Source organism: Nothobranchius furzeri, chromosome 5 (genome assembly GCF_043380555.1).
Source record: "Nothobranchius furzeri strain GRZ-AD chromosome 5, NfurGRZ-RIMD1, whole genome shotgun sequence".
Taxonomy (NCBI): Eukaryota; Metazoa; Chordata; class Actinopteri; order Cyprinodontiformes; family Nothobranchiidae; genus Nothobranchius; species Nothobranchius furzeri.
Window position 1 is genome coordinate 29,622,289 of NC_091745.1, and position 26,655 is coordinate 29,648,943.

The following is a 26,655-nucleotide window of genomic DNA, read 5'->3' on the forward strand; positions in this document are numbered from 1 at the left end:
TAACAACTTCCTGTTCTTCTCTGAAAGATGCAGCTCTGAGCAGAAGACATCAGGTCTCAGAGGTGCGTTAACAGGTGTGTGGTTCGGGTAGGAACACTAGTGGGGGGTCTCTACCTGCTGTTTCCTGTGCCAATAGCTAATATAAGACACAGGCTAGCAGTTAGCTTTTTCAGCTCACTGACTGTCAATAAAAAGCACAAGAAGAAACATTTCGCTCTTCTATTGGCATCGCGGTAGAGCTTAGAAGTAAAAGTAAGAGAGCAATGTTTCTGGATAGAGCTAACCCGAAGAACACCCTAGACTCGTCCGAACGAGGAGCTAAAGAAGGCTACTGAATCACAGACTGATGGTCACCTGGCTTCGTTGCAACTGGACTTGTAAGTAATAATACTGTTTTACCCAAAAGTGTGGATCTTTTTACTTGGTGCTTTATTTTAGTATTAGTTGGCTCCATGTTAACGTTAGCTTAGTGTGAGCTGCTGCGGGGTTGTTTACAACCGTTGTAATTCCTCTTTCAACCAGTAGCAGGGAGAAGCACGGACTTATTTAGAGTCATTTTCATTCGATTCAACAGATACTGAACTGACTGTGTCTCTGTGACAAACTGCTGGTACTCAACTCATATTGGGTGGACACAACCCTGGCTCATCCCTTGAGTTAGGACTCTATGTTTGGATGATTCAGAGGTCTTTCCTTCAGAAAGTCTGGAAAGCTGTTGATCCGGAAACGCTCTAAAGGACAGCTGAAGATGGGATCAGGACTGTAACAATGAACAGTATTTACTAAACAGAGTTTAACTCAAAGACGCATCAGACAGACTTCTGGGTGGCTGGCAGCACGGTCTCCCCTCCCCCTCCCGTACAAAAGGCTGGAGCTCCCACCGTCATTCCACACGGTTCTCCATAGAGACAGGTCCAAACATGGAGCCAGCAGACTGCGGGAGACGTCTCAGAGACTCAGACACTAATTTGTCTCTGAGGAAGACAAAGCCGAGGCCTCCCCTCCTAGTCGGAGTTTGTTTTTCACAAACACACATAAAGAGAGACAAAAACCTCCAGATGGAAGGTAGACCTGAACAAACACAAACACACCCAAAGCCACGCCCCTCAACAGCTCCACACATACACCTGGAGGGGCGGGGCTTCTCTGAACATCTCAGACCTGAAGCAGAGGCACCAGAGCCGACGACAGCCTGAGCCAAACGTCTTTAAAGTTCTGGATTTCTTTAAATATCTCCTGCGGCTGTGCTTTTCTCCTGCTCTTCTCATTACATCCTGCAGGAAGTTTCACCATCACACGGAGAAAAAACAAAAACGTGTCCCTGCAGAGCTGTGTTCTGCACAAGATAGACACGTAGAATAGCACATGTGAAACAGAACACGCTAGAACACGCTGGACCCAACACATGGATCATATCATTCGTGATGCATGAAGGTTTCAGCGTTTGAACAAGTCAGTGTGTGTTTTACATCTTTCTCTAAATGAATCCGATGACTTGGGTCAGATAATTCTAACCTGAACTCAAAACTATAACTCGTCTGGATTCGGATCGTCTTTCTCTAACAAACAGAATGACTTCTGTCTCGTTAGTTAGCTTTATCTTCATATTTGAAACTCTGAGGACTCTAACCTCATCAGCGCTGCATTAAGATGTCCAAGCTCTTTGTAGAGACTCACCTCATTGGTCAGCATCCCGCCCCCTGCACTCCTGCCCTCTGACCCCATCAGCCCCTCTTGACCCTAACAAAGGCAGTGGACACTCAACCGAGTCTCCGGACTGATGACTGCTCTGTTTTATGGCCTCTCAGACTCGTTTGTTCCCAGGATCGAGTTGACCTGAAGCTGAAAGGCTCCAGTGATGTTTTATAAACTCTGAGACATTTTCTGGTTCTGACACGAATAACGTTTACCACCGAGATCATAAAGCAACCTGAACCGGTTCAGTTCAACACAACAAAAGGCAAACAGAGCCATCATCAAGAGCAGAATAAAATAAATAAATGTAAGAAATACAAGACAGCTGAGTGGAAATAAGCCTGAACAATCCTCAGGGACAGAATTTCATTTGGAATAAACTGAAGTTTAAACTCTAGTCTGATAACTGAGCAACTGAAGTTTAACAGTTCAAATTTAATCTGCAAACAAACAAACTGCTTTTGTTTTCATTCTAATAACATAATTATTTATCCATTTTCTTTGTCTTCTACTCTTTTGTTTCCTTGAGAAGTGAACATCTGCTCATCAAGCGGGAAACACGGGAAAAACTCCAAACTAACAAAAATATATAACTTATATTAAAAATGAATAAATAAAATAGATCAAGAAAATTAAAGAATACATTTTAAAAATGCTAAAGGGTAACAAATGCATTTATTGAATGGTTTTCTTAATAAATATTACTTTTTCACATTATCTAAATAAATTGTACTCTACTGGTAAACTTATGGAAAATATATTTCAGAACCAAGTGCTGTAAAAAAGTTTTTATAATTCCAATAAAAAAGTTGAAACACAGAAAAACTTCAAACTTGATAAATCGGTGAAAACCTGAATAAACGTGACGTCATGGCTTACCCGTCAGAGTCCTGAAAGTTAACGTTCAGCCTCTTCGTGGATCCGAGCAGCTCTGGAATAAAAAACAACAAAACATCAGCGTTTGATCGGTTCTGGTCCATCTGAAATCAGAAAGGACAGAGCACTAAGCATTTAGCTGCAAAGCCTCCTGGGAGGTGTAGTTGTGTTCCTGCACAGTTACAAGTTTCTAGAAATATTCTGCAGGAAAATAATTTTTAGTTTTTGTCAAAGTAAAACAAGACGGCCTGAATATTTTCAGCTTTTATAAACCAAGTGTGTGAGAATAAAAATGGCGCTGGTGTGGTCTTCACAGCCTGAAGCCGTTTATTTTATAGAATGATGCAGAAAATCAGCGCCCAGAAGGTCTAAGAGCATTCAAACCCGTCGGCCCCGGCAGAGGAAGCAGTCCTTCCAGGTTTCATTTGTAGGTTTAAATGGCTCCACTGGTTTTTTAATCGTGTTTGTCTGCTCGTTTGGTTTATTATTAAATATTAGTATTTCTGTTCGTTTTGTTTTGATCATAAACTCAACAGAGACCGAGGATCAGATTTGCTTTCATAATTTAATCTGACACATTACCATGATGACAGAGAACTCAATATAAAAGATGTTTTCCTCCATTTCAGACAAATCAAGAGACTCGTGTTTTATTTTTGTTTGATTTTGTGGAGGAATTCAGTTCTGGATTCAGTTTGGGATCAGAACCCACCCGCCTCCTTCAGATGGCTCCTAAAGTCCAGCTCTCTGTCCCCCCCCCCCCCCCCCGTGACCCTACGTGGACAGGCGGGTTCAGAAAGTGGATGGATGGAATGACTCTGATGTTTTGACTGTTTGACGTAAATCTGCTGAGTCATCTTTATGCTGATGAGTTATTTCTAATCAGACAAAAGTCAGAATCATGATTTGAAACCTGAAGACTCCATTTCCGTCTCTCCGGCTGAACTCAGATCAGATTCAACCACCCGACTCGTTGTATCTATCAGGATTACCAGCAGGTCTGAGATCAGCAAGCAGCTCTGTTTGGAGACCTGCAGACAATCTGAAAAAACCCCTAAAGAGCCCCCCACCCACCCCCCACCCCCCCCCACCAGCCTGTTTGAAGTGTTGATGCTCCTCCTGTGGGATTGCAGCACTGCTTTGATAATGACCTGGATTTTAGGGTTCTGGCTTTAAAGCTGCAGACAAACAAATCATCACACAGGTGGGGGTGGGGGTGTGTGGGGGGGTGGGGGGTGGGGGGGTTGCAGCAGGAGGGAGACGGGAGGAAAATGGGAGAAGGATGGAAGACAGGCGAACAGAACCTGATGGTTTTGGTTGTTAACTTTAAACTCATGTGGTCCAGATCCTTCAGCCACTTAGACCGGACCTCGCCTTAATCTGATCTGGAATCAGTTTCAGAGAATCGTGGAGTTCATGAATCAGAAGCATCCATTCCCGACAGCACACCACCACACATGGGGTTCTGATGGGGTGGTTCTGTTCGAGACCACTGATCCGACTGGAATCTTCAGGGTTCTCAGCTTGTTAAAGAACCTTAAATAACTTCTGCATTCGGCCCGTTTAACAGAACCAGAGCCGCTCTGCTGGTTTCTCTTATTTATTTATAGAACTTTAAAAAGCTGGAGTTTGTTTTTCCTGCTGAGGAGCAGAGAGCTGTGACTCAAGCGTGGATCTGCGGTCACAGTCAGAACCACAAAGATCTGGACCTTATGCAGACGTATTTTCAAAACCAGAACTTTTACTGGGAAACTTGTGGGTCAGGCCAAAATCAGAATCTGCAGAGCATTTTCTGAGTTATTCTGGTTCTGTTTATGGAGCTGGAGCCTCCTTCAGCTCTTCATGGAGATCAGTGGCCACAGGAATGAAGGAGAAAGGAAGAGGGAGGAGGTGGGGAGCAGGAGGAAAGGGGAGGAAGAGGAGGTTTCTGTTGGAGGCCCATTTGGGTCCAGTTTGGGTTCTGTGGTGATCCGTCTGCAGCATTTGTTTTCTCAACAACTCTAAAGAACTCATCAAGGCCTCCAGCTGCTGCAGAGAGGCCAGAACCAGAGTCCAAAGATGAACCAGGTCCAGGAGCAGGACATCCTCATCAGAAACTCTGAACCATCTCAAACCAATGACCTCCGAATGAAAACTGACTTACAAAACCTCCACTGTAGAATAGAAGCTTGGAGGTCATGAACTCTGGCCGTTTTTGTCCTTCACGTCCCGCTGAGACAAACTGCTGCGTGTGATAAAAGTTTCTGTTTGAAAACGGAGAAGTGTTGGAGAGAGCCTGGCACAGGAACACAGGAAACCGACTGTCCAGGCTCTTATCTGCTGACTCAGTAAGAACAATAGGCTGCAAAGGACGATTAGGACTCTTCAGGTTTTGTCTGAAGGGATGAGGACTTCTCATCAGAAAACGTCTCAATGATCTCCAACTGCTAGAGACAAAACAGCATTCCCAAAAGAGTAAGTACCAAGGGGCCCAAAGTGTGCCAAGAAAATGTCCCCCACACCATTACACCACCACCACCAGCCTGAGCCGCTGATCCAAGGCAGGATGGATGCATGCTTTCATGTTGTTGACTCCAAAGTCTGACCCGACCATCCGACCGTCGCAGCAGAAATCGAGACTCATCAGACCAGGCAACATTTTTCCAATCTTCTATTGTCAAATGTTAGTAAGTCTGTGTGAATTGTAGCCTCAGTTTCCTGTTCTTAGCTGCCAGGAGCGGCACCCGGTGTGGTCTTCTGCTACTGAAGCCCACCTGCCTCAAGCTCTATGTTGTGCGTTCAGAGATGCTCTTCTACATACCTTGGTTATAACGAGTGGTTATTTGAGTTTCTATCAGCTCAAACCGGTCTGGCTGTTCTCCTCCGACCTCACTCACAGAACTGCTGCTCACTTTACCCTTTTTCAGACCATTCTCTGCAAACCCTAGAGATGGTTGTCTGTGACGATCCCAGAAGATCAGCAGTTTCTGAAACACTCAGACCAGCCCGTCGGGCAGCAACAACCACGCTACTTTCACCGTCACTTAAATCACCTTTCTACCCCATTCTGAAGCTCGGTTTGAACTGCAGCGGATCATCTGGACTAGCGGTGCATCGATTGCAGTTTCTGGCCGATCACTGGTCTTGAGAAAAACCTGACTTGCCAATACTGGTTTTTGCCGATACCAATTTTTTTCTTAACTAAAAGCAGTTTACATGAATGCTTCAATTTCCTTTTACTGAGAAAACCAATATGAATACTCGTGAAACAATGCTAGTTTCAACTGGACATAAGGTAATGTTCTCAAATGTAAATGAACTTATTTAGCATTGCTGTTTGAACGACAAAATCATTTGTTCCTTTAGACTAGCATTTTTCAAATTTTGAAAACAAAAAAAACCTTTTGAACCTGTTTTAGTAGGGATGTCTTGATACAACTTTTTCACTTCCAATACGATACCGATATTGCAGCCTTCATTATTGACCGATACCAATATCAATCCGATACGATATCAGCACAAATCATACATACTTTTACCTATTTCTTGGTGTGGAATGTATAAAAGGCTTTATCAAGTGATATTACTCAAATAGAAAATTAAAACAATATTATATATACACACATATGTATATATATATATATATATATATATATATGTGTGTGTATATATATATACAGTATATACACACATATGTATGTATGTATATACTGTATATATATATATATGTATATACTGTATATATATATATATATATATATATATATATATATATACATATATATATACATATATATATATATATATATATACATATATATATATATATATATATATATATATATATATATATATATATATATGTATATACTGTGTATATATATATATATATATATATATATATATATATATATATACAGTATATACATATATATATATATATATATATATATATATATATATATATATATATATATATATATATATATATATATATATATATATATATATATACAGTATATACATATATATATATATATATATATATGTATGTATATACTGTATATATATACATATATACACATATATATATATATATATATATATATATATATATATACAGTATATACATACATACATAAATATATATATATATATGTATGTATATACTGTACATATATATAGTATATACATGCATACATATATATAATATATAAATAAAATATATATATTATTTATATATTATAAAATAGATAGATAGATAGATAGATAGATAGATAGATAGATAGATAGATAGATAGATAGATAGATAGATAGATAGATAGATAGATAGATAGATAGATAGATAGATAGATAGATAGATAGATAGATAGATAGATAGATAAATAGTACATCAAACTTATATGGCGTTTTTTAGGACACTCAAAGACGCTTTCATGCACTCTCACATTCACACGCTGCCAGTGTGTGACCATTAAGTGTCTTAATGGTCTTGGGCCTTCTTATCTTTCAGAACTGCTTTTACTGTATAAACCCTAGCGGTCTCTGCGCTCCTCTGGCAGCCGTCTCCTAGTTATCCCTAAAGTTAAGACTCACAACCACGGCGAGGCGTCCTTCAAGTATTACGGCCCTCGCCTTTGGAACGGGCTGCCGGAGGACCTCAGGTCCGAAGGGAACATCCAGGCTTTTAAGAATAGGCTCAAGACCCACCTTTTTAGCTTAGCTTTTAACTGATCACTATTTATCTATAAGTACATATTTATCTCTTTTATTTTTTTTTTATCATTTTATCTACATCTTAGTGTTTTTATATGATTATGTTTTCTTTTACTATCTTTATAATCACTTTTTATCAGTTACTTTTTATCATTATTAGCTTTTATTATTTTATATGCTATATATCTTAAATCCTCCAGTGTTTCCTCTGCGGAGCCCTCTGCCTTGGGGCCGGTGGTCAGGGGCGGCGGCGGCCGGGGCGCTCCCCGGGTAGTGCCTGGGCACTGGTGGGGATTTCTGCCCTACGCCACTGGGCGTCATGGGCCGGTGTCTTGGCTGCTGCCGTGGATCTGTTGCTGCCAGGGCAGATGGCTCCGCTGATGATGTGTCGTTCATTACCTGACCCATCTGAACTCAGCCTATTGTTTACTCTGGTGTTCACGAGTGTGTGTGTGTGCGTGTGTGTGTGTGTGTGCATGGACGAGTGTGCGGGTGATTGTATGTCCACTTTTGGAAGTTGGGTGCGGGAGGGGAACTGTAATTTATAATTGTTTTATACTTGGGGAGGGGGGCTGGGATGGGAATGTGGGATCTATGGGGCCATTTTAATCTGTAAAGCACTTTGAGTTGCATTTTTTTGTATGAAAAGTGCTATATAAATAAAGTTGATTTGATTTGATTTGAGTGATGGTAAGCTACTATGTAGCCACAGCCGCCCTGACATAAAAAGGTGGTATTTATAAAAAAATTGGACCAATTTTTTAGTAACCATTGGTGGCATAAATGTGAATAGCTGAGGTTAGGGACATGAGGGAAAAACACAATATTGTTCACTGACCAACTGCTACAAGTTGAGTGTCTAAAGTTTCTACTTCACACACTGAAAATCCTCATGCAATGTTTTGTGATTCTGCTTCAAATGCACGATGAGGTTGGACGCATTAATCATTCCCGGTTCTGTTCCACCATGGGAAACTTGCTCATGATGAGTGTTGCACTGAGCCAAACTGTCATTTTCAGACTTTAACAAAAACACAGCGCCAACATCGTTCCTTGCTACTTTGCTAGCACACACGGTTCTTTCTGATCATGTGGACTTTGCATGCTGGATATGGACACTGCTGGATAGAATAGCTGGAATGGAATTTAAAGCGGAACGAACTGCTAATGTCGGAGATTTTTGATGCAGTCTGATAGTGTTTTTGGGCCGATATCCGATATCAATATTAGAACGGGACATTTCTATGTTTTGACAAACTTGTCCTAAAAAATGTTTCTATAGCAATGATTTGCTTTAACATGAACTAGGGGTGAGTCATGTGCAGCTTTTAGCCGATCACCAATCCTATAAAAATCCTGAGATCGGGCTGACAGATCGGTAGCCTCCTAGTCTTGAACCATGTCCAAATGCCTAAAAGCACTGAGCTGCCACCATGTGATTGGCTGATTAGTGATTTCCGTTAACAAGCAGTTGGACAGGTGTACCCAGTAAAATGACCAGTGAGTGTATAATACTGATTAGCTAACGAATATTAAAACGATATCATAAACCATAGAATTTAAAAAGAAAGAAAATATTTAGAAAGAGATGAAACAGGACAAAGCCCTGATTCATGTCGGAACAGGTGAGACGCGACTCCACGCCTTTGGTTTTCTTTTAGTTAAAATACCAGAATGACAGGAGAAGGGAATTTGTTTACTCCTTTTTGTTGTTTTATATTTTGAGCTTTAAATAAAGTTTAAACAAAGTGAAAAAGTTTTTTTATTCAGTGAAAATTTACCAAAACTCTGTTAAAATCAAACGACCAAAACTCCTGAAACAAAGAGGAGAATCACCCGTGAAACATCTAAAGCAGGTTGTGGATCCACTGATCCTGGTTCAGCGGTTCCTGTAGACTGAGGAAGTGCCCGCTGCTCTGTAACCTGACCGTGACTCGTGTGGGAGGAAGACGAGGGAGTGGTGCCGTGTTGATGGAGGCTCTTGAGGCGTGGAACATGTTTCAGGAACAAAGCCAGAACTCTGAGCTGGGCCTCTTCAGCATTTCCTTTCCCAACGCGATTGTTCCACGGAGCAGGAGGCGGAGGCGTTGTTCGGCTCCCAGCCCCTCCCAGAGGGAAAACAACAGAAGACATGAAGCACGACAGACCTCGTCTCACTCTCTGAACTTGTTTTACTCTCAGCTCTATCTGCTGATCATATCTGGTTCTGTTCCAGATTTATTAGAACCGAGTTCTGTTCAAACCAAAAGGTTTGGAGAAAAATAACAATCAGGAAAATTTAAGAGTTCGTGTAAAAGAAATAAAACTTAGATGGAAGCTGTTAGTGTCGACGATCAGCTTCAGGTCCTGGTTCTGGTCTCAGATGGATCGGTTCTTGTCTGTTTTTACAGATTCTGTTTATCTGATAGTTTTTTCTTATGCCTGAAACTTCTGATTGTGTGATTGTGTCCTTCAGATTTATTAAAAACACCCAGAGATGTTCTGAGTTTTGCAACAGCTGGAGCTGATTCACACTCCTCAGAGGATGAACCTGAGCTGTACTCAGAGCAAACAGAATAAATATATGCTTGTTTTGGTTCTACGCAGCATTGCTGCAGCTTTAATCAGCAGCAGGAACCAGCAGATAACAGCAGCATCACAGCAGCAGACCTGATAACGCCAGACTCATTCCTGCTTCCTACCTCAACCCAAACCTCCAACTCAACGCTCCACAGGATCCACGGGAATGTAAACACCATTCATCCTGCTGACGCCACGCACCAGCAGCAGGGCACAGAGAGGTTATGCTGGGACCACGAGGAGGAAGAGGAGGTAATGCTGACAGATACACGGGATCTTTCATCATGAGGAGCAATGACCAGTACCAACAGGGCAGGAGAACTCATAAACTTCCAGTCCGCTCAGGTTTAGCAAGAATTATTAAAAGGATCAGTTCTTTAAATGTTTCATCTCAAAAACATGAAACAGAATTTTCCCTTGGTCCAGTTTCCAGTTCCACGCGAGCAGTTCTGGTTTTTCTATCAGGAAGAGACAACAAGTTTTCCTTCTGCCCAGCGGGAATGATTCAGATACATAAACTCGACCGGTTTCAAGAACTGGCACGGTGCTGGTTTTGATCACACCAGAGATGTGTGCAGCATGTCACCGTCAGACATTTCAGATGTTCCAACTGAATCCTGATCCAAACTCTCTAATCCACCCAAACAACCAGAACCACAGCGCTGAAGCTGAAGGTTATCAGAAAATCAAGTTTCAAGTTTTAAAGACACAAACCAACTCCTACAGCAGGATGCACCTCCAAACTCTGGACCAGAGAAGAACCACGGTGGGTTAAACTGGACCAGAGAAGAACCACGGTGGGTTAAACTGGACCAGAGAAGAACCACGGTGGGTTAACTGGACCAGAGAAGAACCACGGTGGGTTAAACTGGACCAGAGGGGAATCAGCTTCTGACAGAATGATAAATGAACCTGAGACAAAGGGACAGTTTGTTTTCAGCTGAGATTTCTGGTGAAGCGAGCCGAGCCTGCAGAGCTCTGAGTGCAGGACCGGCGCTGATGGTGACTAATGGACCGAGACGAGTCAACAGGACTTTGATCTGTGGTCTGGGCTGACAGAACTGAGCAGCTGCAGGGCAGAGCACCAGTACAACCCTCATGTCTCCATCAGTCAATCTGCAGAAGAAACAGGAAGCTGTGCAGGTGAAAAGTGAAACTCCAGAACTAAGAGGGTCTACAAACATCTGCAGGACATCTGGATCTGTCAGCTGGAAGAGAAAAATTAAACAACCAGTCAGAGTTTCTGGCTCTTGTAAGAATCAGAAAATGATTCCTAAAGAGAAAACAAAAGGAATCTATCCTCGGGTTTGATTCTGAGCATGCTCAGTGGACAGGACGGTGCCAGTAGCACGCTCTGATCAGCTGGAAGCTGAGGACCTGCATCTTTGCTCGCTCTGCTGCTACAAGAATCGGGACAACACCGACCCAAAGGTCCTCCCGAGTCCATCTCAGACATCTGTCCCCCTGAACAAACCAGGCTGCTGAGACCCGACACCCAGCTGTCAGCGGTGCGAGTCTGGTGGCGTTGACTTGTTGAACTGCAAACATCAGCAGCTTGTTGAAGACGGACTCCTCCAAGGAACTGAAAACAGACCCGACACGCTGCTGCTAACACCAGCCTGACAGGTCTCCTCACTCTTCAGTAACAACCATTAGTGCTGTTCACTTCTTTTAACATCTGAACATTGATCCAGTTTTACATATTCAGGATTATAATCCTTTTGCTTTGGAACATGAAGGAAATTATTAATATTAAAAACATGTTTGATTTATTCCGTCTGACAAGAAAAATAAGTCAAATAAAGTAAATCAAACCAAATCTGAAATAGAAACCTCAAAATATGGATTCCTGTTTCTTATCCGATAGAGCGACACGAGGAAATCTGTTATCCTACAAAACCATCAGAGTAAATCCGGACGACGGTTCGTCTAATCAACACGCAGGCAGAGCAGCTGAATCCTAAATGAGCTTCTGATGGGATCTGTTTCCCAGACAGGTGTCCCTTCAGCTGGTGTGTTCTCCTGCAGCGGTGGGTAAAGTGAGACTACACACACTACACTACAAGTGAAACCCAAAAAATGAGAATATGGTGCAAAAGGTCATTTATTTTAGTAATCCATCTGACTGAGAGACCATCTAAAGGCTCAGGAATCCTTTGCAGGTGTTTTGGATTCATTAGCTGATTAGGGTGTGACACTTTGAGTCTAGAATATTGAACCTTTTCACAATCATCATCAAGATTATAACAAATAAAAGGTTGAAATTTCTGGCTTTGCATGGTACCTCATATGGTAACTGGCCTGTATTTGTACAGCGCATTCCTCGGGTTCAGCTCTACTCAATTTTATTGCTGTCCTAAAGGGAAATTTGGCTTGCCGTAGTGTACGCAATAAAAGAATTACAGTAAAATGAATACTACAACGGGCTGCACAGTGGCACAGTGGTTAGAGCTGTTGCATTGCAGCAAGAAGTTCCTGGGTTCAAATCCCAGCCTGGGATCTTTCTGCATGGAGTTTGCATGTTCTCCCTGTGCATGTGTGGGTTCTCCAGCTTCCTCCCACAGTCCAGAAACATGACTGTTAGGGTCATTGGTCTGTCTAAATTGTCCTTAGGTGTGTGTGTGTGTGTGTGTGTGTGTGTGTGTGTGTGTGTGTGTGTGTGTGTGTGTGTGTGTGTGTGTGTGTGTGTGTGTGTGTGTGTGTGTGTGTGTGTGTGTGTGTGTGTGTGTGTGTTGGGCTGGCTATCCGTCCAGGGTGTACCCCGCCTGCATGCCCGGAGACAGCTGGAGATAGTACCCAGCCCCCTGCGACCATGCAAGGATAAGCGGGTAAAGAAAATGGACGGATGGATGGACGGATGGATGCTACAACGATAAACCAACAATAGACAAATACAACATCCCAACTCCTTCATTCCTCGCCCACTCTGGAACACGGTTTGAGTTACATGAACCCCATCATGTGATAAGTACAGCTTGGCTATTCCATACAATAAAAACCTTGCCTATAAAGATAATAAAATCCAAATTTGCGATTGTTCAAATTGAGCATTTTGACTGTAAAGACTAAAAAGGATAGCTTGAACCTGTTGCTTCTCATTCTAGGAATCAAATGTCTCCTCCTCGAGGACCCCCAAGATGCTTCACAACACAATCAGTCATCCACACATTCACACGCTGGTGATGATGAGCTACAGTGTAGCTACAGCTGTCCCGGGGCGCACTGACAGAGGCGAGGCTGCTGAGCACTGGCACCACTGGCACCACTGGCACCACCGGTCCCTCCGACCACCACCAGCAGGCAACGGGGGTTAAGTGTCTTGCCCAAGGACACGACACTATCATTCTCTGGTGGGAGCTGGGACTGAACCTACAACCTTCCAATTACTGCTCCACCTCCTGAGCTACTGCTGTCCCTTATATTTCAGTTTAGACTATATCCACGTGTTAATAAAGTCCACAGATAGCCCCTTGCTCAAAAACGAGCTCCTGGGTTTGTTTTGCTGGACTTCCTGTCTGAAGCGTAAACAAGAAACCTCACAGCTCTGCACATCTGTCCACGGGTTCCTCTGACTTCTCCTCGAACAAACCTCCACCTACGGGATTAGCTGTCACATCGCCAAGGAAAAGCTTTAACTAAACCTAAAAATTAAAATCAGTCATGAATCGTCTAGAAAAAAGTTCTAGATTCAGAGGATTCAATTTTACTTCTGAGTTGTTTCTTTCTGTTTGTAGCTCTGATCGTCTGTAGAGCATCAGCAGCTGACGCCTGCAGCTCTCCAACTAAAACATGAAAATCTCATCAAACCCTCCTGTTGTGCAGCCTCCTCCTCCTCCTCATGTTTACGTTTCTGTTTAATGACGTCTCACAGCGTCTGAGTGTGCTTTGATTTAATTTATTCACAAAAGTAGAAAAGTTTAAAATGCTAATTTAATGAGGGACCTGCAGGAAATCCACACTTTTCTGCCTAAATGAAGTTTTAATGAAGAGGGAAAAACACACAAGCAAGAATTTGTTATTCAGATCAGAGAATGTTTTAAATAGCTGAAGGAAACTTTAAATTCTGTAAACACAGAGCAGAGAATCAGGATGACACTGGTAGACCAAATTCCTGTCATGTCAGTGACTTATAGAGTTTAATCTAACGCTTCCCTCCACCGAGCGTGAGAAGAATTCACTGGGCTCTAATCTGGGTCAGCTCTGCGGTGAAGGAGCTAAAAACGTCTTCATTTCTCTGAGAAGCCTTGGCCTCCCATTCGTTTAAACCGATGAAAGGTTCTAGGATCAGCTGGAGGCCGTCGGCGCGGCGTGACACTCAGCTGCACGTTTCCCCTCTTCTCCTCCTAAACTCCCCGGAGCTGACTCGGAGCCAGCTATTGTCCGAGAGGCGAGTGAATCGAGGGGAGTGATGTCACGCTGCGGGAATGTAAACCCCAAAGCTACACCTTCAGTCCTCCCTGCAGCGCTGCAATCTGACTCCTGGAAAGTTTTGCTGCCGCAGCTGCAGACCTTCGCTCTAAATCACACAGAATAGAGAAGCGAGAACTTTCACACGTGTCTGATCTCAGATCAGTTAGATTCAGTTAGCTGCTACACATCGACTCCATGACTTTTACCCTAACAAAGAGCAGAATTCATGCTGAGGTCCTGTTTTAAATCTACATGGTAAAAAACAGAATCCTCTGTGAAGCTTAGGGACTTTTTTAATCTCCCGAGACCTGAGATTTGTTTGGATTAGTAGGATCTCATAAACAACAATCAGTCACTCAATCGCTTTCTGACCCTGCTAATTCCTGAGTAGGGTCACAGGGAGCTGGTGCCCAACTCCAGCATTCACCAGGCGAGAGGCGAGGGACACCCTGGACAGGTCACCAGAGAGACAATCGCTCAATCTTTAGAAATAAAGACCCAGACAAGGAAAACCAACTCATTTCACTGAAACACCACTGCTGTCTTATTAAGATGCAGCGCAGGGGCGGGCAACTCCAGTCCTCGAGGGCCGGTATCCTCCATCTTTTTGTTATTTCCCAGTTCCGACACAGTTGATTCAGCAGCTCATCAAGCTGCAGAAGCCAGCTAATCTCCAGCTGATTGAAGTGTGTTGAAACAGGGAAAACAGTAAAACATGTGGGATAGTGGCCCTCGAGGACCAGGATGGCCCGCCCCTGATGCAGCGTTTTGGGTCAGAACATCAGTGATGTGCTGGGCCCAAATAAGACCCAAGTGGTGCAGCTCCACCTTCCGTCAGGAGTCAAATCTGATGTCATCAGCAGGGATCTGAAGGGCTTCAAACTCTAAATGTGTTTGCAAAGGCTGGATAACAAAGCAGAACTGGGTCAGAACTCACAAGCTGAACCCGACAGGATCTCGTCATGTCATGTAGAGCATCTTCAGTCATGTGCCCTACGAGCTACAGACGCACAAAAGAGAAAAAACGAGCGCCTGCTGCAGAACGTGTTACATAACGCAGTGAATAAAGAAAACACACACACACAAACACACACAAACACACACACACACACACAGAGGATACAGCCTCCAACTACATTCATTATAGTCATGTTTTTATTTCAGAGCGCTATAAAGTGTTCTGCTGCTGTACTGAGCACAACCACAGGCTTGTTCTGCTCACACAGGAGATGGCGTGTACGTGGGGAACGGCGTGCACATGGGAGAGGAGTGCATGTGGAAGGTGTGCACGTAGAAAACAGGGAGCCTGTGATCAGTTCAGCTGCGGGTCAGCAGACATCCCAAAGGCCGAGCTGATCCAGAACTACTTTATTAGTCAGGAGAACCCAGTTAGGATTAGAGGAGCATCTATTCTGGTTCTGAGCTCTCGTTTACAATTTTTATTTAGCAGTTTTATCCAACTCCAGCTTAGCATGAAGAAATTTTAATTAGTAGAAAATTATTATCTTTTAAAAAATTTTCTGTATCCCAGATTTGAAAACTTGCCCCATTGGAGCCTCGGCAGGTCTACGGCTGGCCTGCACAGTTTTGTGTCTAGCTCGCTGTTGAGCAGGCTTAATGCTAGAGGTGCAACGGAGAAAACTACAAAGATGGCATTAGCTCAGGAATGCAGAATGGCTGAAGGAACGTACAACAACAATGCTGCTACACAGCTTATCTGGTACGTACTGTCTTGTTTTATGGTGTTACACGTGTTGCTTTGTAATGATGGTCTTGTCAGAGGACCACTTCCGAGAGGCCCAGACTTCCCTCTCCCCAGCCACTTGGGCCAGCTCTTCCGGGGGAACCCCAAAGCGTTCCCTGGCCAGGTGAGAGACATAGTCCCTCAAGCGTGTCCTGGGTCTACCTTTAGGTCTCCTCCTGGTTGGATGTGCTCGGAAAACCTCACCAGGGAGGCATCACCATGACAGACCGGTACAACGCCCGCATCCAGGGTCCGAAATAAAATTTTTTACTCACCGGCCAAGTTGGCCGGTAGATGATGAAAATCTACCGGCCAAGCATATTTTTTACCGGCCAAAATTCTAAATGATTTAGATCTACCTAAAGCATGTTATTCTATATTATGTTGATTCCAAACAGAGTGACAAAATAATTAAAACATCAATTAATAAGGAAAACAACTCTTTTGTCATTTTTACTATTTATTTGTTTATTTTTAGAGATGTTTTTATGAACTCTTTCATTGAAATCTAGTCAGACTCCTTGTTTTCTCTGTCCATGAAGTCTGGCCTCCTGCTTCTGACACCGTCTTTGTGCTAAAGCATTACAGCCTCATTTGGGTCCTAGTCCTTGATCTCTGGAGAACACAGCTGCACCATGAGAGTATCTGAAAGTGTGTCAGGGCTAGGGTTGTCACGGTAACCGGTGTAGCAGTAAACCCCGGTAAAAAAGTAGACAATAAATAATAACCGTCTTGTTTTTAAAAAAAACTATATCTTGGTGGATTAGCGTGGCTGCGGAGTAGGTGCGGTGACCCTTACCAGCCACCGTATCATCTGTTGGAAGTTGCTGGCGGCACATGCGCACTTTGTTGTTTACGACCAAAACTTTCTTTAAGCTAAAGCTGAAATAATGGCAGGAGGAGACGGCAGCACTTGGGACATTTATTATCCCTCAAAGAAGACAAAGTGGGAAGTACGGGCATTTTATGGATATTTGAAGAATGCCGAGGGCCAGTTGTCTGTGAAAGGCAGCAACGCTACGTGGCCATCATAATGTAGCCATTGTCTCACGACTCCGCCGTCTCCAGTTCGCCACTTTTCACAAAATCTTCTGGTTTCCACTGGTCCTGGTGGTTTTTCTTCCAGTTCGACGAGTTTTCTTTTGGAAGGCTGGCTGACTCCAGCTAAAAATCGCCACATTTCACCGCTAGTTTTAACACGAAGCTAACAGCTAACTTGATAAACTGATTGAATGGGATAGGTGGAAATGACGTTGGATGCGGCGTTCACGTTTCGCGTACGTTTGTGTACGTTGCATGCAGGCGGGAGGAGTATCAGACATCCGTGTTAGATGACTGATAAACATAACTAATTTGGTGCAAATATTTACTCGCCAGGTGGCAGGTAGAGCTAAAAAATTTACTCGCCAAATGGAGCAATTTACTCGCATTTGGCGAGTGGCGAGTGTTAATTTCGGACCCTGCCCGCATCACTGCAGATGCAGCACCAATCCGCCTATCGATCTCACGCTCCAGTTTTCCCTCACTCGTGAACAAGACCCCGAGATACTTAAACTCCTCCACTTGGGGCAGGACCTCATCCCTGACCTGGAGAAGGCTTTCTACCCTTTTCCGACTCCAGTAAATATGCTGCTATCTTGACATTTTTGCTGTTCATAGACTATTTTTTGGTTTCTAAATGTATATTTTTGTGTTAGCTGAATTTCTGCAGCGTGTTGAACACAGCACAACCGTTACCACCTCAGTACATGCCCAGTTTGCACACATTACACGTGTTTATTACACTCCCTTTGCTGTTCATTTAAAAATGCATCCAAATTACAGACATTTTCTCTCTCTAGAGGTGACAACTATGCTCTGTGTTAGCTAACTGCTACATGTTATAGTGCGTGAATTCCCAGACTTCTTGAAATTGTGGAACTTTACAGTGTTGTCTGTGAAACAAAGAACACTGATGTAGAGGAACTTGTTGAATTTAAACTAGGCCATTGTTTTTCCAATAGAAAATCTTTCTCAGGATGAATTTAAATAGTAATGTTTGTTGTTTCATATGGTTCCCTGGGCTGCCACCTTACCGTGGTGGAGGGGTTTGAGTGTCTCAATGATCCTAGGAGCTAGGTTGCCTGAGGCTTTATGCCTCTGGTAGGGTCACCCATGGCAAACAGGTCCGAAATGAGGGATGCCCGAAGACCTCCTATAGGGAATTATATAAATGGAAACCGTGTTTCCTCGCCCGGACATGGGTCACCGGGGCCTCCCTCTGGAGCCAGGCCTGGAGGTGGGGCACATTGGTGACTACCTGGTGGCCGGGCTTTCACCCATGGAGCCCGGCCGGGCACAGCCAGAAGAGGAAACGTGGGTCCCCCTTCCCATGGGCTCACCACTAGTGGGAGGGGCCAAAGGGGTCGGGTGCAGTGTGTGACGGGTGGTAGTTGAGGGCGGGGACCTTGGCGGTCTGATCCTCGGCTACAGAAGCTGGCTCTTGGCACATGGAACGTCACCTCTCTGGTGGGGAAGGAGCCTGAGTTGGTGTGTGAGGTTGAGAGGTTACGACTAGATATAGTCGGACTCACCTCAACGCATGGCTCTGGCTCTGGAACCAGTTTCCTTGAGAGGGGTTGGACTTTCTACCACTCTGGAGTTGCTCCCACTGAGAGGCGCCGAGCAGGGGTGGGCATACTAGTTGCCCCCAATCTTGGTGCCTGTACGTTGGGGGTTACCCCGGTGAATGAGAGGGTAGCCTCCCTCCGCCTACATGTGGGGGGACAGGTTCTGACTGTGGTCTGTGCTTATGCACCAAACTACAGTTCAGACTACCCACCCTTTTTGGAGACCTTGGAGGGGGTGCTGGAGAGTGCTCCTTCTGGTGACTCCCTCGTTCTGCTGGGGGACTTTAACGCTCACGTGGGCAACGACAGTGAGACCTGGAGAGGTGTGGTTGGGAGGAACGGCCCCCCTGATCTGAATTTGAGTGGTGTTTTTTTATTGGACTTCTGTGCCAGTCATGGATTGTCCATAATGAACACCATGTTCAGACATAAAGGTGTCCATATGGCCCTGTGGGGGGTACTTCAGGAGTATGGGGTACCAGCCCCTCTGATACGGGCTGTTAGGACCCTGTTTGACCGGTGTCAGAGCTTGGTCCGCATTGCCGGCAGTAAGTCGGGCTCGTTCCCAGTGAGAGTTGGACTCTGCCAAGGTTGCCCTTTGTCACCAATTCTGTTCATAACCTTTATGGACAGGATTTCTAGGTGCAGCCAAGGTGTGGAGGGCATCCGTTTTGGTGGCCTGAGGATCAGGTCTCTGCTTGTTGCAGATGATGTGGTCCTGTTGGCTTCATCAGAACGTGATCTTCAGCTTTCGCTGGAGCGGTTCGCAGCCGAGTGTGAAGCAGCTGGGATGAGAATCAGCTCCTCTAAATCTGAGACCATGGTCTTGATTCGGAAAAGGGTAGAATGCCTTCTCCGGGTCAGGGATGAGGTCCTGCCCCAAGTGGAGGAGTTTAAGTATCTCGGGTCTTGTTCACGAGTGAGATAAGCTGGAGCGTGAGATCGATAGGTGGATTGCTGCTGCATCTGCAGTGATGCGGGCATTGTACCGGTCTGTCGTGGTGAAGAGAGAGCTGAGTCAGAAGGCGAAACTCTCGATTTACCGGTCGATCTACGTTCCTACCCTCACCTATGGTCACGAGCTTTGGATAGTGACCGAAAGAACGAGATCACGGATACAAGCGGCCGAAATGAGTTTTCTCCGCAGAGTGGCTGGGCTCACCCTTAGAGATAGGGTGAGATGCTCGGTCATTCGGGAGGGGCTCGGAGTAGACCCGCTGCTCCTCCACATCGAGAGGAGCCAGTTGAGGTGGCTCGGGCATCTGGTCTGGATGCCTCCTGGACGCCTCCCTGGTGAGGTTTTCCGGGCATGTCCAACCGGGAGAAGACCTAAAGGTAGACCCAGGACACGGTGGAGGGACTATGTCTCTCACCTGGCCAGGGAACGCCTTGGGATTCCCCCGGAGGAGCTGGCCCAAGTGGCTGGGGAGAGGGGAGTCTGGGCCTCTCGACTTAGGCTACTGCCCCCGTGACCCGACTCCGGATAAGCGGATGGATGGATGTTTGTTGTTTTATATGGTTAACCCTCTCAGGCTCAAAATAAGTTCAGATAAAAGGACGAACAAATAAGCCCTTCAGAGGTACTTCTGAGTTAAAAAATTTCATGAAGTATGTATACGGAGTAACCAGGTAGGTAGGTTTTAACTGTTGCAAATCTGCAATGCCTGCCTCCAAAGGGTTAAATCTGATTTTTCCCACCCGATTCCGATTTCCTGAAAATCATGTGATGGGACCTGAGTTCTGAACACGTGATCGAATTGAAGCATTCCTACTCCAAATCCGGCCATCTGAAGCTCAACTCTGAAGTACCTCACTTCTAGTTCCTGAAACAGCTGCATCGGGGCTTTTTTTCTTGGAGTACAACTTAGAAGGCATTCATTCCTATATCCCAAAGTGGGAGTGTTTACCCGTAATGCACTACAGCACATTTGGAGACAACCAAACAGCTAATCCCATCTGATTAGCATGGTGGTGGGGGGCTGATGGTTAGGGCTGGTTCTGCACCTGCACAACTCTCTTAGTTCATCATGAACTCCTCTGCAATGTATCCACAGTTACCTTGAAAAAGTACTCTGATTACTGAATAATCCTTTTAAAATGTAAAGTACTAACTTCACTGATTAGTTGATCATAAAAGCAACTAAAGCCCTTATTAGAAGACACACCATGACAGCAGATCAGCGTAATACTGCCGCCAGCGTGTCTTATGAAAACGCCGTGGTGATGCTAGGATTTTGCAGCATTCGTGCCGCCACGCTTGGCAGTGATATTGCCGCGACGCTGGACTTGTGAATACATATTACGCCTTGGCACAACAGAGGGTGGGGTCATGATTACGTGGGGAGCCCAGAATATTACTCTGGATGCTACCAGGATTTAAACCTGCAACCATCTCACTGCAAGGCAGCAGTGTTATCAACTGTACCACCTTGCAGAGCAGGATTCTTTTCATTGGGTTCAAATCCACCTTAACTACATCTGGGAGTGTCTCCTTTACAATGACCTCCTCTGTTAGTCCATGGCCTCAGGCTGAGTCTGCGTGTCATCCTTGACCATTCGTTATTCTCTCAATCCCACATCAGTAAAGTCACTCAGGCTACATATTCCCATGCCTCCGTCTGTCCCTCTCACCTCACAGAGCTGCTGTTCTTGTTCACACCCTGGTCACATCCTGTACTGACTACTGTTTGGCCTCCCTCACAGATCCCTCCACAGACTACAGAAGAACTCAGCTCCCCGTATCATCTCCAGAACCTCATCCACATTACTCCTGTTTTGTAGCATCTGGATCAGCTCCCTGAAGGATTGTACCGACTTTAAAATCCTCCTCCTTACATCCAAGGCCACCCATAATCTGGCCCTTCCCGTTGCAGAGTCACATCCTACTCCGTTCCCTCCGATCCTCCTCCTCCATCCATTGTTTTCAAAAGAGCTTTCTGTTTAGGAATCTCAGTCTACCTGTTTTCCCTCATTTATATATTAGATGCTTTTATAACATATTTTATATCACTTCCTTTTGTTTCTGTTTTTGTTTGTAAGGTTGAGTGCCTTTAAAGGCACGCATTAACAAAACGCATTTGAATTATTTTGAGAGAAATGTCCTTTTGTGATCTGGTTTCTCCTAAAGGTCGGTTTATTGGTTTTGGTTCCAGTTTCTTCTCAAAACATCCATAAAACCACCACAGCATCTCCTCACTCTCACTGAGCCTCACAAACCAGGCCTTCATCAAAGTCAGGACTGGGTCCCTGACAGCCAGGGGTCCCACAGGCCCCAGAGGGCCCCTTGGTTCCAACACAGGAGCTTTGTTTGGACACTGAGGTCTGACAGTCCATTTTTAAGGTCTCAGTTAAACATTTAGCATGTCAGCAGCAGAGCTGGCAGACAAACACACACTCCCTCAAAGGTTTTAACACTTTACCTCAAACTCATCTCATCAGAAGCTAAACTGGTCCCCCACCACCACCACCTACATCGAGTCCCACCAATAGTCTACAACACCCAGGACAAACAGAACTCTGTTCAGTCCCAAAGCAATGTCCTGCTTCTGGTGTTTCTCAGCATTTTAACCAAACACCAACGTTCAGGGTCTCCCACAGAGCCAGGATCAGAACCAAGAACCCTTCAGAAAAGGGTTCTGCAAAGATCTGTTCCTACAGTCCAGAGTTCTCAGGACTGATCTTCTCTCTTGATTTTCCACTTCCTGTTTCTTTTTTGCCAAACATCTAAAACAGAAACAAAACCAGATCCACCAAAGACCTAAACCAGAACCCAGGAGGACCGTTGGTGGATCAAACTTCTGTTCTCAGATTATAATTAAAACCCTGAGAAACAAACGTGTACAGTGTATCCCTTACATCGGCGTAGCCGTGGCGGCCCGCCACGGCTGAAATCCCAGTGCCACGCCTACAAGATCCCAAGTTTTATTGATTTTTTTATTTTTTGCGCCGTTTCCTGAAGAAGCAGTGGGAACTACTCTGTTGTTGCTTGTGATCACAGCCGGCAGGCAGCAAGGAGGAGGAGGCAGGGCAGGGTGGTTACAGCTAGGGATGAGCCGGATACTCATTTCAAACGAGTATCCGGTACGGATAAAGCATTTTTGACAAATACGAGCATGAAACGAGTAAAACTCGTAAATATTTGTAATCGTGCTGAAGGAAAATCCTCATTGGGTAACTGACTGTCTTCACGCTCTGTGATTGGCCAGTCACATAGAGCGCCCGCCCCTCCCTACACACAAAACTGCAGCTCTGTCCGTCCAGCCCATCTACGCACGCACGCACACACACACACACACACACACACACAGTAACGGATCTCTCTGTGCTTGCTACACTGTTGCTCACCTTTCTTCAGAACTCCCTAGGTTTTCTTCAGCTCGCCTCTTTTTCAGTTCAATATTTAAAGTTACTTTTTTCGTAACGTACGTACGTCGTGCATTTGACAAGACAGAGCTGAAAACGGCTCGAGCATGCGTCGGTCACTGCCTCCGCTCCGGTCAGGTTTTTTATTTTTTTTATTTTAACTCTCTCTCCGTCTCTCTCTCACATACACACACACACACCTTAATCAACATTGTTTTGTTTAATTGTGTGTGTGGGGAAAATGCCAACAACATTAGGAAAAAATCAGTTTAATCAAATAAAAATAAAATGGTTCTAGTATTTTATATTTCCTAGTTCCTACTGCATGAGTTCAGATGCATTAATTCATGCACTTAAATATTAATGTTCTGATTTTACTGAACAGCTGGTTCTGTAATAGTTTCTTTACTATTGTGATCAAAAATATTTCATCTCAGTTCTGAGGCTGCTCTGTAAATAGTTTTCAAACAAACAATAGTTTATAAATAAGCAACTTTTGATCAATCCATATCAATTTCAGATTTAAAATAACGTATTGATGTAAACCACACCCACTAATTTCCAAATAATAAGGTGGATTCATCTGTGCATCTCCTTTGATCCGCATTAGTGATATTTTCAGCACCAGAAAAATGAAGCAAAGAAACAGTTTCCTGAGTTTATGTCAGTAATTTTATTTATTAGGTGCATCTGACCTGTTCTATTTTTCTCTGAAATGAGATCAAATCAGTGCTTCTATGGGTCATCTCCTCTCTGCACTAGAAACATGTACTTTATTATAATGTTCACTGTAATGCATCTTGATGTTCTTAACAAATAAATTAAATGAACAATATTGGTCAATAATGCCAAATATCTAAATTTGTGTTTCAGTCATTTTTATACTGGCTTAAAAATACTTCATTAAGTCTACTAAGCAGGGGTGTCGAAGGTGTTTAATGGGGCCAGCCCAGTAATGATCTTGGACCTAAATAAAAGGGGCAGAAGGAGATGTTTTTCCAGACGCCAAGAAAAATTAAATGCCCCCACACACCCCCACCCTCCTGCAAAGTGTGTCACTGAGAGTTTAAAACAGAAATTATTCTTGTGCAAATATTGGTGTATTCTCCTTTAATACTAGTTATTAAAATGCAGCAGTTGCTGGATTGGTGCTGTTCAAGTGGAGTGCATCAAATAAAACAATATTAACATAAAGGTGAGACGTGTCCTAATTTAACCCCCCACCCCACCTGGAAACATTCACTGGTGTCTCTGCAGCTGAAACCCACTTCAGAACAGATTCATCGTGTTAAACATTGAAGACACCCAGAGCTGTTAAAAGCTCCAGACTGATGAAGATGCCATGCTGGTAAAACGTTAGCTGTGAAAAGTTATCAGCGTTCTTTTTGAATCATAGGTTAAATCTTTCAGTCTTTCACTGCAAAAACACCTGAAAGACTTTTGAACTGGATTATTCTGCATTATATTATATTATATTATATTATATTATATTATATTATAATATATTATATTATATGATATTATATTATATTATGTTATGTTATATTATATGATATTATATGATATTATATTATATTATATTACATTATATTATATGATATTATATTATGTTACGTTATATTATATTATATTATATTATATTATATTATATTATATTATGTTATGTTATGTTATGTTATATTATATTATATTATATTATATTATGTTATGTTATGTTATGTTATATTATATTATATTATATTATATTATATTATGTTATGTTATGTTATATTATATTATATTATATTATATTATATTATGTTATGTTATGTTATATTATAATATATTATATTATATTACATGATATGATATGATATTATATTATATTATGTTATATTATATTATATTATATTATATTATATTATATTATCAATCCATTTTCATCCGCTTATCCGGAGTCGGGTCGTGGGGGCAGTAGCCTAAGGCGAGAGGCCGAGACTTCCCTCTCCCCAGCCACTTGGGCCAGCTCCTCCGGGGGAATCCCAAGGTGTTCCCTGGCCAGGTGAGAGACATAGTCCCTCCACCGTGTCCTGGGTCTACCTTTAGGTCTCCTCCCGGTTGGACGTGCCCAGAAAACCTCACCAGGGAGGCATCCAGGAGGCTCCTCAGCTGGCTCCTCTCGATGTGGAGGAGCAGCGGGTCTACTCCCAGCCCCTCCCGGATGACCGAGCTTCTCACCCTATCTCTAAGGGAGAGCCCAGCCACTCTGTGGAGAAAACTCATTTCGGCCGCTTGTATCCGTGATCTCGTTCTTTCGGTCACTACCCAAAGCTCATGACCATAGGTGAGGGTAGGAACGTAGATCGACCGGTAAATCGAGAGCTTCGCCTTCTGACTCAGCTCTCTCTTCACCACAACAGACCGGTACAACGCCCGCATCACTGCAGATGCAGCACCTATCCGCCTATCGATCTCACGTTCCAGTTTTCCCTCACTCGTGAACAAGACCCTGAGATACTTAAACTCCTCCACTTGGGGCAGGACCTCATCCCTGACCCGGAGAAGGCATTCTACCCTTTTCCGAATCAAGACCATGGTCTCAGATTTAGAGGAGCTGATTCTCATCCCAGCTGCTTCACACTCGGCTGCGAACCGCTCCAGCGAAAGCTGAAGATCACGTTCTGATGAAGCCAACAGGACCACATCATCTGCAAAAAGCAGAGACCTGATCCTCAGGCCACCAAAACGGATGCCCTCCACACCTTGGCTGCACCTAGAAATCCTGTCCATAAAGGTTATGAACAGAATTGGTGACAAAGGGCAACCTTGGCAGAGTCCAACTCTCACTGGGAACGAGCCCGACTTACTGCCGGCAATGCGGACCAAGCTCTGACACCGGTCATACAGGGACCTAACAGCCCGTATCAGAGGGCCTGGTACCCCATACTCCTGAAGTACCCCCCACAGGGCCCCCTGAGGGACGAGGTCAAACGCCTTCTCCAAATCCATAAAACACATGTAGACTGGTTGGGCAAATTCCCACCCACCCTCCAGGATCCCCTAAGGGTATAGAGCTGGTCCAGTGTTCCACGGCCAGGACGAAAACCACTTTGCTCCTCCTGAATCTGAGGTTCAACAATCCAACGGACCCTCCTCTCCAGAACCCCTGAATAGACCTTACCAGAAAGGCCCAGGAGTGTGATCCCCCTGTAGTTAGAACACACCTTGCGGTCCCTCTTTTTAAATAAGGGGACCACCACCCCGGTCTGACAGTCCAGTGGGACTGCCCCCGATGTCAACACGATATTGCAGAGCCGCGTCAGCCAACACAGCCCCACAACATCCAGAGCCTTAAGGAACTCCGGGCGGACCTCATCCACCCCCGGAGCCTTGCCCCAGAGGAGCTTTTTAACCACTTCAGTGACCTCAGCACCAGAGATTTGAGAGACCAACCCAAAGTCCCCAGACTCTGTTTCCTCACTGGAAGACGTGTTGGTGGGATTGAGGAGGTCTTCTAAGTATTCTGCCCACTGATCCACAACTTCTTGAGTAGAGGTCAGCAGCACACCGTCCCCACTATAGATAGTGATGGTAGAGCACTGCTTTCCCCCACTCAGACGCCGGATGGTGGACCAGAATCTCCTTGAAGCCATACGGAAGTCTTGCTCCATGGTCTCACCGAACTCCTCCCATGCCCGGGTTTTTGCCTCGGCGACCACCCGAGCC

General features: G+C 44.2%; 1 protein-coding gene across 6 annotated transcripts in view; it reads right to left on the bottom strand.

The window, feature by feature from the left end:
• Positions 1 to 26,655, bottom strand: part of LOC107396532 (caskin-2) — a 72,097-nt gene that overhangs the window by 39,681 nt on the left and 5,761 nt on the right. For all 6 annotated transcript variants that reach the window (XM_070551536.1, XM_070551537.1, XM_015976294.3 and 3 more), the window contains one exon: positions 2,575 to 2,626. In XM_070551536.1, the coding sequence (XP_070407637.1) occupies positions 2,575 to 2,626 (52 nt within the window). The remainder of the gene's footprint in view (positions 1 to 2,574; positions 2,627 to 26,655) is intronic.